General features: G+C 40.5%; 2 protein-coding genes across 2 annotated transcripts in view; one reads left to right on the top strand and one right to left on the bottom strand.

Moving 5' to 3' along the window:
• The window catches only part of KCTD19 (potassium channel tetramerization domain containing 19), a 34,390-nt gene extending 26,686 nt beyond the window's left edge, over positions 1-7,704 (bottom strand). The window contains exons 1-2 of the mRNA XM_010596728.2: positions 7,669-7,704; positions 6,018-6,314 (exon numbers count right to left, since the gene is read on the bottom strand). Coding sequence (XP_010595030.2) covers positions 6,018-6,314; positions 7,669-7,704 — 333 coding nt within the window. The remainder of the gene's footprint in view (positions 1-6,017; positions 6,315-7,668) is intronic.
• Positions 7,705-8,275: 571 nt separating this feature from the next.
• The window catches only part of LRRC36 (leucine rich repeat containing 36), a 54,281-nt gene continuing 49,765 nt past the window's right edge, over positions 8,276-12,791 (top strand). The window contains exon 1 of the mRNA XM_003417122.3: positions 8,276-8,345. Coding sequence (XP_003417170.1) covers positions 8,276-8,345 — 70 coding nt within the window. The remainder of the gene's footprint in view (positions 8,346-12,791) is intronic.

Genomic DNA, 12,791 nt, shown 5'->3' with positions numbered 1-12,791 from the left:
GCCACCATTTATCTGGTTGCTCAGGATAGAAACACAGGAGTCATCCATTTTCTCTCCCCCACATATAATTCATCAGCAAATCTTTCCAGTTCTATCATCAAGATACAGCCAGAATTTGAACATTTCTAACTTCAAAATTACCACCTTAGGCCAGCCTGCCACTATCATTCATCTGGATGCTCCAGTAGCCTCCTTACTGGTCTCCCCGTTTTCTTCCTTGCCCCACCAGAGCCTAGAGCAGTGGTCAGCAAATGATTTCTGTAAAGGGCCAGAGAATAAATATTTTAGGCTCTGCAGGCCATGCAGTCTCTGTTGCAACTAGTCAGCTTTGCCATTGGAATGCAAAACAGCCATAGACAATACATAAACAAATAAGCATGGCTGCATTCAATAAAACTTTATTTATGGACACGGAAACTTGAATTTCATATAATTTTTGCATCACAAAATATTATTCTTCTTTTGATTTTTTTCTTTAAACATCAAAAAAATGTGAAAACCATTCTTAGCTTGTGGGCTGTACGAAAAGACAGTAGGCCAGATTTGGCCTATGGGCTGTAGTTTGCTAAGCCTTGGTCTAGGGTCAAGCCAGAAGCCATGATTTTTTTTTTTTTTTTTTACAGCTTTATTGAGCTATAGTTTACATGCCACAAAATTTACTCATTTACATTGTACAGTTTAGTGGTTTTCAGTATATTCACAGTTGTGCAAATATCACCACAATCTAATTTTAGAAAAGGATCCAAAGAAAATGTACTCATTAGCAGTCACTGCCCCCAGCCCCAGGCAACTACGAATCTACTTTCTGTCTCTATGGGTTTGCCTCTTCTACGCATTTTACATAAATGGAAGCATACAATATGTGGTCTTTTGTGTCTGGCTTCTTTCACTTAGCATGATGTTTTTAAGGTTCATCTATGTTATAGTATATATGAGTACTTCGTTCCCTCTTATGGCTGACTAATATTCCATTGTATGGATATACCACATTTTGTTTATCCATTCATCAGTCGATGGACATTTTTGGCTTTTATGAATAATACTGCTATGAACATTCATCTACAAGTTTTTATGTAGGCATGGGTTTTAATTTCTCTTGAGTAAATACCTAGGGGTGGACTTGCTGGATGATATGGTAACTCTATGTTTAACATTTTGAGGAACTGTCCAACTGTTTCAAAAGTGCTGTACCATTTTACTTTTCTACAGCAATGTATGAGGATTCTGCTTTCTCCACACCTGTTACCGCCTGTCTTTATAATAGCCATCCTAGTATGAGGAAACCCTGGTGGCATAGTGGTTAAGTGCTACAACTGCTAACCAAAAAGTCACCAGTTTGAATCTGCCAGGCGCTCCTTGGAAACTCTATGGGGCAGTTCTACTCTGTCCCGTAGGGTCGCTATGAGTCAGAACTGACTCGATGGCAATGGGTTTGGTTTGGTTTTTGTATTGAGTATGAAGTGGTATCTCAGTTGTCTTAATTTGCATTTCCCTGATGGCTAATGTTGTTGAATATTTTTTCATGCACTTGCTGGTCATTTGTATATATTCTTAGGATAAACAGCTATTTCAGATCCTTTGTACATTTTTAGTTAGGTTATTTGTCTTTTTATTGTTGAGTTCTTTCAATATTCGGGAGACCAGTCCCTTGTCAGATATATGATTTGCAAATATTTTGTTCTATTCTGTGGGCTATCTACTTAAAAGAAAAATATGTTATTTTGTTGTTGGTGTTATTTTTGTTGAGAATATACACAGCAAAACGAACACCAATTCAACGGTTTCTACATGTACAATTCAGTGACATTGATTACATTCTTCGAATTGTGCAACCATTCTCATCCTCCTTTTCTGAGCTGTTCCTTCCCCATTAACATAAACTCTCTGTCCCCTAAGGTTCTGTCTAATCATTCTATCTGCTCTTGTTACTTTGATCCTATATAGATAGTTCTTAAAAGAGCATAATGCTCAAGGCAGACTCTTTTTACTAGTTAAACTAAACTATTGTTTGGTTTTAAGAAGACTTCAGGGAATATTTTTTGCTTATTTTTTAAAGATTATTTAAGGGCAATAGTTTTGGGGGTTCATCCAGACCCCTTGGCTCCAGAAAGTCTGGAGCCCATGAGAATTTGAAATTCTGTTCTAAATTTTCTCCCTTTTGATCCTGATTCTTCTATAAAATCTTTGATCAAAATGTTCAGTACTGCTAGCCAGGTATCATCCAGCTCCTCTAGTCTCATGGCAAAGGAGACAGATGTTCATGGAAGCGATTAACCACACATTTCATATTCTCCACCTATTCCTGACTCTCCTTCTTCCTCTGTTGCTACAGACAAATAGAGACCAAATGTCTTGCCTTGATGGCTGCTTGTAAGACCCCAGGCACTATACAACAAACTCCTTTCACCTTCCTGATAGTGTCCTTTGAAGAACAAACATTTTAAATTTATTTTTGCTGTTGTTGCATGTGCTTTTGGTGTTGTATCTAAGAAACCAATGCCTAACCCAAGTTTCAATGATCGCTTTTAAATTTAACCATCTTACTTCTTCAAACACCTTCAAAAGCTACTTACAACATTTAGAATGAATTCTACATCCTCACTGTGGCCTAGAAGGCTCTGTAATATCTGGCCCCTGGCCACCTCTGATCTCTTCTTCTGCCTTAGGCATCCCCTTCTCTCTCACAGAGGAGGCCTCTGTGCCTCCTCTTGGCCATTCCAGTCTCATTTACTGTTCCTTATGCCTGGAAGCTTTTCCCCAGACATCTGCATGGCTTGTCTCTCCTTAATTCAAGTCTCTGCTCAAATGTCACCTTGTGAGTGAGCCTGTCATTCTGTCTAAAGGAGCAGCTTCCCCAGTCTCAGTCAACTGCTATTTCCTTACTCTGTCCTATTTTTCCTTCATGGCACTTATTTCTACCTAACACTATGTGATTCATTACTTTATCTTTAGTGCTTGGCATAGGGTAAGGGTTCAAATGTGTGCCATGTGAATTGTCATCTTTGAAATATGTGATATGAGTTTTTTCTTTTTTGGGGGGATTTTTCCCCCTGAGCTCAGTGAATTTAGAATTAAAAAATTTAAAGACAGCCCTTATCAGAGGGGATGATGAGGAAAAATAAATGCTACAATCAGGATCAAGACAATAATAGGCATCAAGTGTACCCTTTGGAGGCCACAGCTATAGGTGGGTAGAGTTGGGGGGTAGGAGAGATGGGGGGGTGAGGATGTGGGGGGGCATGGTCCCATGTCATTCTGCTCGTTGGTTCATTCTATATAACTTTCCAACAGAGCCTACCACATTACAGATAATCCCAAATTAGTGGGAGGGAAAGTTCAATTTCCATTGTCATTGAATCTGAAGGATTCTACAGTGAGGAACACCAAGAGTTTAGAACAGTTTAGATCTGTGCCATCCAATATGGTAGCCACGAGCTGCATGTTGGTATTGAGCACTTGAAATGTGGTTAGTCTGAACTGAGACATGCTATAAGTGTAAAATACACATTTTGAAGACTTAGTATGAAAAAAAAAGTAAAATATCTCAATTAAAAAATTGGTTATATGTTGAAATGATAATATTTTAAATATATTGGATTAAATAAAATATATTATTAAAACTAACGTCACCTGTTTCTTTTTACTTTCTTTAGTGAGGCTACTAGAAAATTTAAAAGTACACATGTGGCTCATACTTGTGGCTCACATTATATTTCTATTGGCTCATCCCATGTTTTCCCTAAAGCCCATAGGAATAGTGCCAGGTACCCAGAATATGCCCAATAAATACTGGCTGAATGCATTAAGTCGGGCTGTTTGAGAAGGGTCCTTAGACTAAGAATTGGTAGACTCCATTTTCTCCAAGCAAAGTGTTTTGTACGTTTCGGCAAGAACCTGAGTATCTGGATAGGCATTAGCAATGGGGAAAGTGATGAAAATGTGTGAGGCTGTTGATTTGCTTGAGGCAACTGTTGGGTCCCCAGCTGTATTTACAGTCTGCTTCAATGAATAAACACCACTTTAGTTGGGCCAACCCAAATGTTTATTTCTTTGAAAACATCATTTTCAAAGCACAAGCACTTGTTTCACTGTTTTAGGCAGGCAGGTCCACATGGTTTTTAAATACTTTCTCTGCTCACAGGACCTGGAATTTTGGAATCGGACCAACTCATTGGACTCTAGGTCCTTACCTCATGTTTAGAAGTGGTTTCCCAGATTTTTTTTTTTTTCTAATTTGGGACGTGAGGACAGTAAAGGGATTAAAGGCTTTAATAAGCACTTTGTCTAACAGGTCTGCATTCTTTAAAATGATTCTTCAAAAACATTGCCCTGATCTCTTTGATTTTCTGCAGTGAGCATGTTATCCCTCCCGTCTACACAATGGTGCCTTGGCATATAGTCATCAGCAATCTTGACATGCCAGGCTATTTAAGTGGTTTTGAAACCACTTGTAAGCAATTCTAGTACTCCATTTCTGGGGTAGTTGAAAATAATTTAAACTCAAGGTGGGTAACTTGAAGAAAATAAAAAGAATAAGGTGACAAGTTGTATTGCAGTATGTTAAAGATTTTTGGTTCCCAAATATATAACTTTTAAGAGAAAATGCTGAATTATTTAGTGAGGCGTATCCATAAAAAGACACACTATGAAATGTTCTCATTCCTCTATCACCCAGATACACATGGTCTACCTCAAACTTCTTCTATGAGGTATTGGGGAGGCACAGTTGGTGGTCTCGAGTTGCACTGCGGCTTGCTGGGTTAATCCTGGTGGAGATGAAGTAAACAACACCTTGTCCAAACAGTGGGATTATGGAGCATGGTCAATGATCCTTCCCAGTCATAATATTTAGTTTCTCTGTGTTAAAAAGAGTTCTTCAAAAACTACAGAATGAACTATTTAAGGTCGACCTCAGAAATGATTTCTGTGGTTAGGAGAAAAATTAGGAAAGAAGGTGTCATGGATTGAATTATGTCCCCCCAAAAATGTGTGTATCAATTGGGCTGGGCCATGCTTCCCAGTATTGCGTGATTTTCCTCTATGTTATAAATCCTGCCTCTATGATGTTAATGGTGGAAGGTGGGTGGCAGTTGTGTTAGTGAGGCAGGACTCAACTTACAAGATTGGATTGTGTCTTCAGGCAATCTCCTGAGACATAAAAGATGGAAGCAAGCAGAGAGACGGGGACCTCATACCACCAAGAAAGCAGCACCAGGAGCTGAGAGTGTCCTTTGGACCCAGGGTCCCTGTGCCCGAGAAGCTCCTTGACCAGGGGAATACTGATGACAAAGACCTTCTTCCAGAGCAAACACAGACAGAAAACTTTCCCCTGGAGCTGACGCCCTGAATTTGGATTTGTAACCTACTAGACTGTGAGAAAATAAATTTCTCTTTGTTAAAGCCATCAACTTGTGGTATTTCTGTTATGGCAGCACTACATAATCAAGACAGAAGGTGATTTTTTTTTGGTGGTACTTTAATGGTCTATAAGAAAAGGTATTTCAAGTCTTTACTTACAGTGAGAAAACAGAGAAGTGAAGACAAAGGAAAGATTCTGCAGTTTGGAGAACTTTTTGCTTTGCCTTAAGTGAATGTTGTGTAGCTAACAGGCACAGTGATAAGTAATATTCCTTTTTTCTGAGAAGTAATATTCTTGATGAGTTTTTCATCTTAAATCTTAAACATGATGTACAATTTCTAAAGTTTTCACCTTTTAAAATTCAACAACACAAATAGGAAGAAGCTTAAAGTAGAATTTCCAAGAGCCAACAGTACCCTCTTAGACAGTAAATGGTAAGTCCCGTCCTGGGTCCATGTGGCTGGTGGTACAGATAAGGCAGAGTTGGGATGGAATCCTTTATTAAGAACATTTAATCCCAGTGTATTGTTTATTACTTTAACTCATTTATCATGCTTGCCCATTAAGCAGGCCATCTCAATGACCCTTATATAAATGAAGACAATACTTAGTGATATAAGACCTGCTACTGATTACCAGGAAGACAAGAACATCTTACCTGCAGCAAAGGCATCAGCTGCAAACCCAGTGCTTGCTCATAGAGCAAGTTCAGTTCTGCACAACTGGAAAAGGAGAGTTTGGAGGTGTAGAGGTAATAGTGCACGTGCCTAAATGTGGACCCATCTCTGTCGATGAATAGCCGCTGACTTTCAGAAGAGGTCAAGGCCAAAGCCTCTTTCCACAGCAGGGAGTCAGGGAATTGAGCGAGTTTGCTTCTGGGAACTGAGAAATGCCAGCCCCCGACATTGAAATGAAATAAATCCTCTGCTGATTCATGAGGCATGCCAGGCTCCTCCTAAAGGGAGAAAAGGGTATTATTCAAGAAAAAGGAAATAAAGGCATCTATTTTTTTTTAGATTGGAAAAGAAGAAGTAAGACTATCCCTATTGCAGATGACATGATCTTGTATATAGAAAATCCTAGGAACCCACTAAAAAACTATTAGAGGTAATAAACAAGCTTAGCAAGGTTGGTGGTTCAAACCAACCCAGTAGCTCTGCAAGAGAAAGACCTGGAGATCTGTCACTGTAAAAATTACAGCCTAGAAAATGCTAAGGGGCAATTCTACTCTGTCACATGGAGTCAATATGAGTCAAATATTGATTTGATGGCACCAGCAATAAACAACAAAGTGTAGGTATATGGGTGTTCACTGTACAATTCTTTCAACCTTTCTGAATGTTTAAAGATTTGCATAAAATGTTGGTGGTGGGAAATGTTAAAGAGGTGGTTGCTCAAGACAGGAAAAGTCAACTTCTCCAACACAAGCCTGCATCACCTTTTTTGAAGGCTGAGGAAGAAAAAACAAAAACATATGGAACGAAGAAGGGGATGGATCCCTTTCTCTTTTGGTAAGCCTGGTCTAAAAATTTGGATAAAAAGAGCAGCAATTATATATGCTACATTTGAGGCTAGAAAGGCTAAATGTGGCATGAAAAGAAAGATTACAAATTGTAAAATGGTGTCATGAATCACAGAAGCAGAGCTGGAAAGCCAATCTAATGAGCTAATCTAGGCTTTTCTTTGAGTTCTGGTCATTCTAAACATGACTAAGGCTGAATCTGACAAGATGAGAGTAACTAAGGGCTTCACCTAGGCAGGAGTGCAAAAATATGAAAGGACACTTGATTTTGCTTTCTGTCCCTGGAGAACCAGGACAGCCAGTAGTTCTCCTTAAAGATGACCAGCTGGCTGAGAGCTTAGTGCAAGTGCACACAGTGTACAGATTTTGGATGTCAGAGAAGACTTGCTCCCTGAATGAAGGTGAGCCACAGGTGAGTCTTAGTTCCTCCTTTCTTATTAGGCATAGATATGACAACAGGGTCTTAGTTCAAGACTTTGCATCCTTCATGTCTCATGCACAGGCTGGGGTTAAGGATGTGGCTGTTCAGCTCAGAGCTATACCATCCTGGGGAAAGCCCTCAGTCGCAGGCAAGCTTAGTGCTGGAACTGTGGTACTTGAAGGACAAAAGGCTTCTTGCCAGACTGTCTGCAGGAAATGGGGTGGCCTTTCTAAAGTAGTCATCTCTACCCCATCTCAGATCATCATTCCTTTCTATACTGACTCTTCTCCCCCAAAGGAGGTCCTTTCAAATAAATTCCTAGAGCTGGAACAACCTCATGCTCCACAGGCCCCAACTCCTCAGAACCCAGTTCCCCGAGTTTTCAGAGCTGGAGCTCCCCATCATGCCCCAGAGCCAGGCCCCAACCCTTAGAGCTGGAGCACTCCTTTGCTCAGCTGGAGCGACTCCATGATACCCCAGAACTGCTAGAACCCCAACCCTTCAGATCTGGAGCCGTCCCAATCTTACCCCTGAGCCAGCATCCCCTAGCGCTGGATCTGAAGACCTCCACTCCTCAAGGAGACACACCCCCGCCCCCAAAACTGGAGCTAGAGCGCTTCATCCTTCAAAGTCCGCGCACTCTTCCAACTCCTCAGAGCCAGTCCCCCAAGCCCTTCAAAGCTGGAGCTGCCCCTCCAAAGGAACCAGAGCCAGGCCCCTGTAGCCCTGATTCTGGGTCAAGACATCTCCCATTCGCTGCCTTAGTGTTTGGCGCCCTGTCAGGTAGGGCTCCATACCATATTCTGGGCTGCTGCGGCGAGCTGGCAGGCGCGCGACCCGGGCAGTAACGGACCCCGGGAGCGCGGGGGCGCGCGGGCGGGGGCGGGGCTCGGGGCGGGGCCAGGAGGGCGGGGCGGGGCCTGGCGCGTGCAGAGCGGCCTCGCGGGCCGCGGCAGGTGAGCGGCGGGCGGGAATGGCGGAGCAGTGGGATCTGGACGAGGAGGTCGTCCGCCGCCTGGGGGCGCTGGCCCTGGAGCAGCCGGGTAGGGCCAAGCTACGGGGGCCTGGGCCGGAGTGCGAAGTCTAGGCTGAGGGGAGAAAACTGAGGTGGAGGCGGGGAAACCGAGACAGAGGAGCGGTCTCTGAGGCGGAAGAGGGGTCCTTGAGGCAGAAGGGTTGGTTACACTGAGGCGGAGGTGGAGAAACTGAGGTAATTGGGGTGTATGGGCCAGAGGGCGAGGAATTGAGGGAGAGAAAGGGAGTCTGAAGTAGAGAAGGAGAAACGAGATTAAAAGAGGACACCGAAGTGACGGGAAACTGAGGCAGAGAACACAAGTGGATAGTGGAGGGAAACTGAGCCTAATGAGAGGCATTGGTGAGAGAAGGGAAACGCTGAAAAGGGCTCTGGAGACGGAGGGAGCTGTTGAGGCACGGAGGGCGTTAATTTTGACAGTTTCTGAAATTTCCTACCCAGGAGAGCTTTATCTGGTTGGGGGGTGGGTAGGAGGAAACCTTGTCCATTCCTCTGACCCGTCTGGCTGGGTAGCTTCCTTTTAAAAAAAACTCAGAAAATGGCTGATGTGGAAGGAATAGCAGCGGGGAGGCGTCTGATCTCTCAAGCTGCTTAGGTCAGTACCCTAGCCCTCCACTTAGTCCTAGAGATGAAACTGGCTGAGCTACAGCTGACCTCACCTTTGACCCGGGTCTGACTCACACAGCTTGCTTTCTGAGTGTCAAAGGAATAAAAAAGGTGGAAAATTTACCAGCGTCCCTAATTCAACTTTTACCCTCCCTAAATTCACTATAGGAGCCCTTGTGGCCTAGGGGTTAAGCGCTGGTCTGCTAACCCAAAGGTCAGTGGTTCCAACTCATTAGCCGCTCTGCGGGAGAAAGATACGGCAGTCTGCTTCTGTAAAGATTACAGCCTTGGAAACCCTATGGGGCAAGCTCTACTATGTCCTATAGGGTCACTATGAGTCTGAATTGACTAGGTGGCATCGGGTTTTTTTTTTTTTTTTTTAATTCATTGTATAATTGATGTCAGATCCTGTGTTAAGTGCTTTACCTGCATTATTTCATACATATTAACAAGACTATGAGGTAGATGCTATTATTGTTCCCATTTTACAGATGAGTAAAATTAGGTTTAGACTCTTGCCCAAAGTCACGTGGCTGGTAAAGTGATGCAGCCAGGATTTATTAAGGCAGGTTTCTGATTCCTGAGTTAAAGCCTGGGCTTTAACCATAACAAAAACTTGCTGTTCTTGCTTTCTGTAGTACATTTCATTGTTAGATATGAAATAACTTGGTTTTATTTTATTTAAAAGGTATTATTATTTAAAACTTAACAAAATTAGTGCATGCTAGTAACAGTCAAAACATAAGTGAATAAAGAGGTTACTAATCTCTCCTTCCTCTCTGCAAATTCTATCCTGAGGTAACCAAAAATCATAGTTTGGTGTGTGTGTAAATAGGTTGATTTGGATGTTTCAGGTTTAGTTTTTCTTTTCCAAATTACTTTTAACTTCTCTGTTTTACACGTGAGCTAAGAAAAAGCTTAATTAGCTTGACTTACTTCTGTCTTTCTTGGCTTCTTTTTTTTATATTGATCAATTTGTTTGATTTTTTTTTATACATCCCCTTTCCATTCTCCAGCTAGAAAGATATATGGCAGTTTTTCTTTTTTTGCTTGGTTTTTATTTCATGCATTTGAATACTAAAATTAACTGTGCTCATTCTGACAATTCAAATAGTACAACAGTGTCTAAAGTAAAATGAATATTCTTTACCTTTTCCATTGGTTACCTTTTCTATTGCTTATGCAAACATCCACATAGATACTTTTTTTTTTTCCAAAAAGAATAATAGCATATACATTATTTGGTAATTTACTTTTTATTGACCAATAAAACATGGATTTTTTAAAATTAAATGAACTTACTGATATATGCATTATAAAAATCTTCTGTAACAAATTACAGTGGTCACCTTCAGGGAGAGACAGACTGGAGAGACAGGCTTTAACTTTTATCCTGTACTTTTCTATACTATGAGAATTTTCTGACCATGTAACAAATGTTATTTTTTTAATGTCCAAAGGGATAGTCCTGGTGGACATTTTTTATTTGTTTTCTTTGTTATATCTATCTTACATAAATTCCAGTAAATGTTTATATTATCTTTTGTTATACAGAAAATTTCAATTTAAAGTGGTTAATTTTTTTCCTTATGATTTGTGCTTTTTGTGTCTTTTTAAAGAAGCCCTTCCCTATACAGATGTAATACAGATATACTTCTGTATTTTTTTCTAAAAATTTTGCAGTTGTGCTTTTCACATTAAGTCTAATCCCTCTTGAGTTCTAAAGTCTTTGATATGCGATAGGGATATAATTGTATTTTTTTCATACCTGTAGCCAGTTTTCCCAGAACCTATTTGTAGTGCTATCTCTGTTGTATACCCACTTCCCTTATATACCTGGGTATATTTCAAGGCTGTCTAGTTTTCTGTTATTCTGGTTCTCTATTCCTACACCAGTACCACACTTTTGTAATTACTATAGCTTAACAGTCAGTCTTGGTAACTGGTAAAGTCAGTACTCTTCCTTCCTTTACCTTTCTCCTTTTTCAGAATTGTCTAGACTATTCTTGGCCCTTTATTCTCTCCTAAGAATTTTAGAATCACCTTGTCAATTTCCATTACAGCACTTTAAGGAGCTATATGATTGGATACCATTTAAAAAATAATGACTCTTACCCATTAGAAGCCTGTTACAGTTGTCCAGGAAAGAGATACTGAATTAATACTCAATGATGGCTTGAGCTAGGAGAGTGACAGTGGAGATGAAAAGAAGTAGACAGAGCCAAGGTGTATTCTGGGGGTAGAAGGGATGGAATTTACAAGAGAGTTGGGAGATGAGGAAACGAAAGATTCAAAGATAACACTTAAACAGTCTTGGCTTAAGCTATTGCTGTGTGGATGGGGTCGCCATTTATTGACAGAGATAGAGAGTGAAGATGGGGAGAAAAACAGGTTTGGGCAGGGGGAATCAAAATATCTCTTTTGATTGGATTCCTCTACAGCAGCAAAGACAACGTCGAAGTGGAAATCACCAAATCAATACCATTTACAATAGCCCCTAAGAAGATAAAATGCTTAGGAATAAATCTAACCAGAGATGTAAAACACCTATACAAAGAAAACTATAAGACACTACTGCAAGAAACCAAAAGAGACCTACATAAGAGGAAAAACATACCTCGCTTGTGGATAAGAAGACTCAACATTGAAAAAATGTCTATTCTACCCAAAGTGATCTCTGTAGATACAATGCAATCCTGATCCAAATACCAGTGACATTTTTTAATGAGTTGGAGAAACAAATCACCAACTTCATATGGAAGGGAAAGAAGCCCCAGATAAGTAAAGCCTTACCGAAAAAGAACAAAGTGGGAGGCCTCACACTACCTGATTTTAGAACATATTATACCTCCCCAGTAGTCAAAACAGCCTGGTAGTAGTACAACAGATACATAGACCAATGGAACAGAATTGAGAATCCAGACATAAATCCATCCACATATGAGCAGCTGATATTTGACAAAGACCCAAAGTCTATTAAATGGGAAAAAAACAGTCTCTTCAACAAATGGTGCTGGCATAACTGGATATCCAACGACAAAAAAATGAAACAAGACCCATACCTCACACCATGCACAAAAACGAACTCAAAATGGATCAAAGACCTAAATATAAAATCTAAAACAATAAAGATCATGGACAGAAAAATAGTGACAACAATAATGGCATAAACAGTATACAAAACATTACTTACGTTGTACAAACATCAGAAGAGAAATTAGGTAACTGGGAGCTCCCAAAAGTCAAACACCTATGCTTGTCCAAAGACTTCACCAAAAGGCTAAAACGATTACCTACAGATTGGGAAAAGCTTTTAGCTATGACATTTCTGATCAGTGTCTGATCTCTAAAATCTATATGATATTTCAAAAACTCAACAACAAAAAGACCAATAACCCAATTAAAAAATGGGCAAAGGATATGAACAGACACTTCACCAAAGAAGACATTCAGGCTGCTAACAGATACATGAGGAGATGCTCATGATCATCAGCTATTAGAGAAATGCAAATCAAAACTACAATGAGATTCCCATCAGACATAAAAGGGACTGGACAGTGGGTAGGAGAGAGATGCTGATGAAGAGTGAGCTATTTGTATCAGGTGGACATTTGAGACTGTGTTGGCATCTCCTGTCTGGAGGGGAGATGGGAGGATAGAGAGAGTTGGAAGCTGGCAAAATTGTCACGAAAGGAGAGACTGGAAGGGCTGACTCATTAGGGGGAGAGCAAGTGGGAGTACGGAGTAAGGTGTATATAAACTTATATGTGACAGTTTGACTTGATTTGTAAACGTTCACTTGAAGCTCAAAGTTAATAAAAAAAAAAAAAAACTACAATGAGGTTCCATC

The sequence above is a fragment of the Loxodonta africana genome, chromosome 21, assembly GCF_030014295.1.
Source record: "Loxodonta africana isolate mLoxAfr1 chromosome 21, mLoxAfr1.hap2, whole genome shotgun sequence".
Taxonomy (NCBI): Eukaryota; Metazoa; Chordata; class Mammalia; order Proboscidea; family Elephantidae; genus Loxodonta; species Loxodonta africana.
The sequence above is the reverse complement of the archived record's forward strand: the minus strand, read 5'-3'. Positions and strand labels throughout refer to the sequence as shown.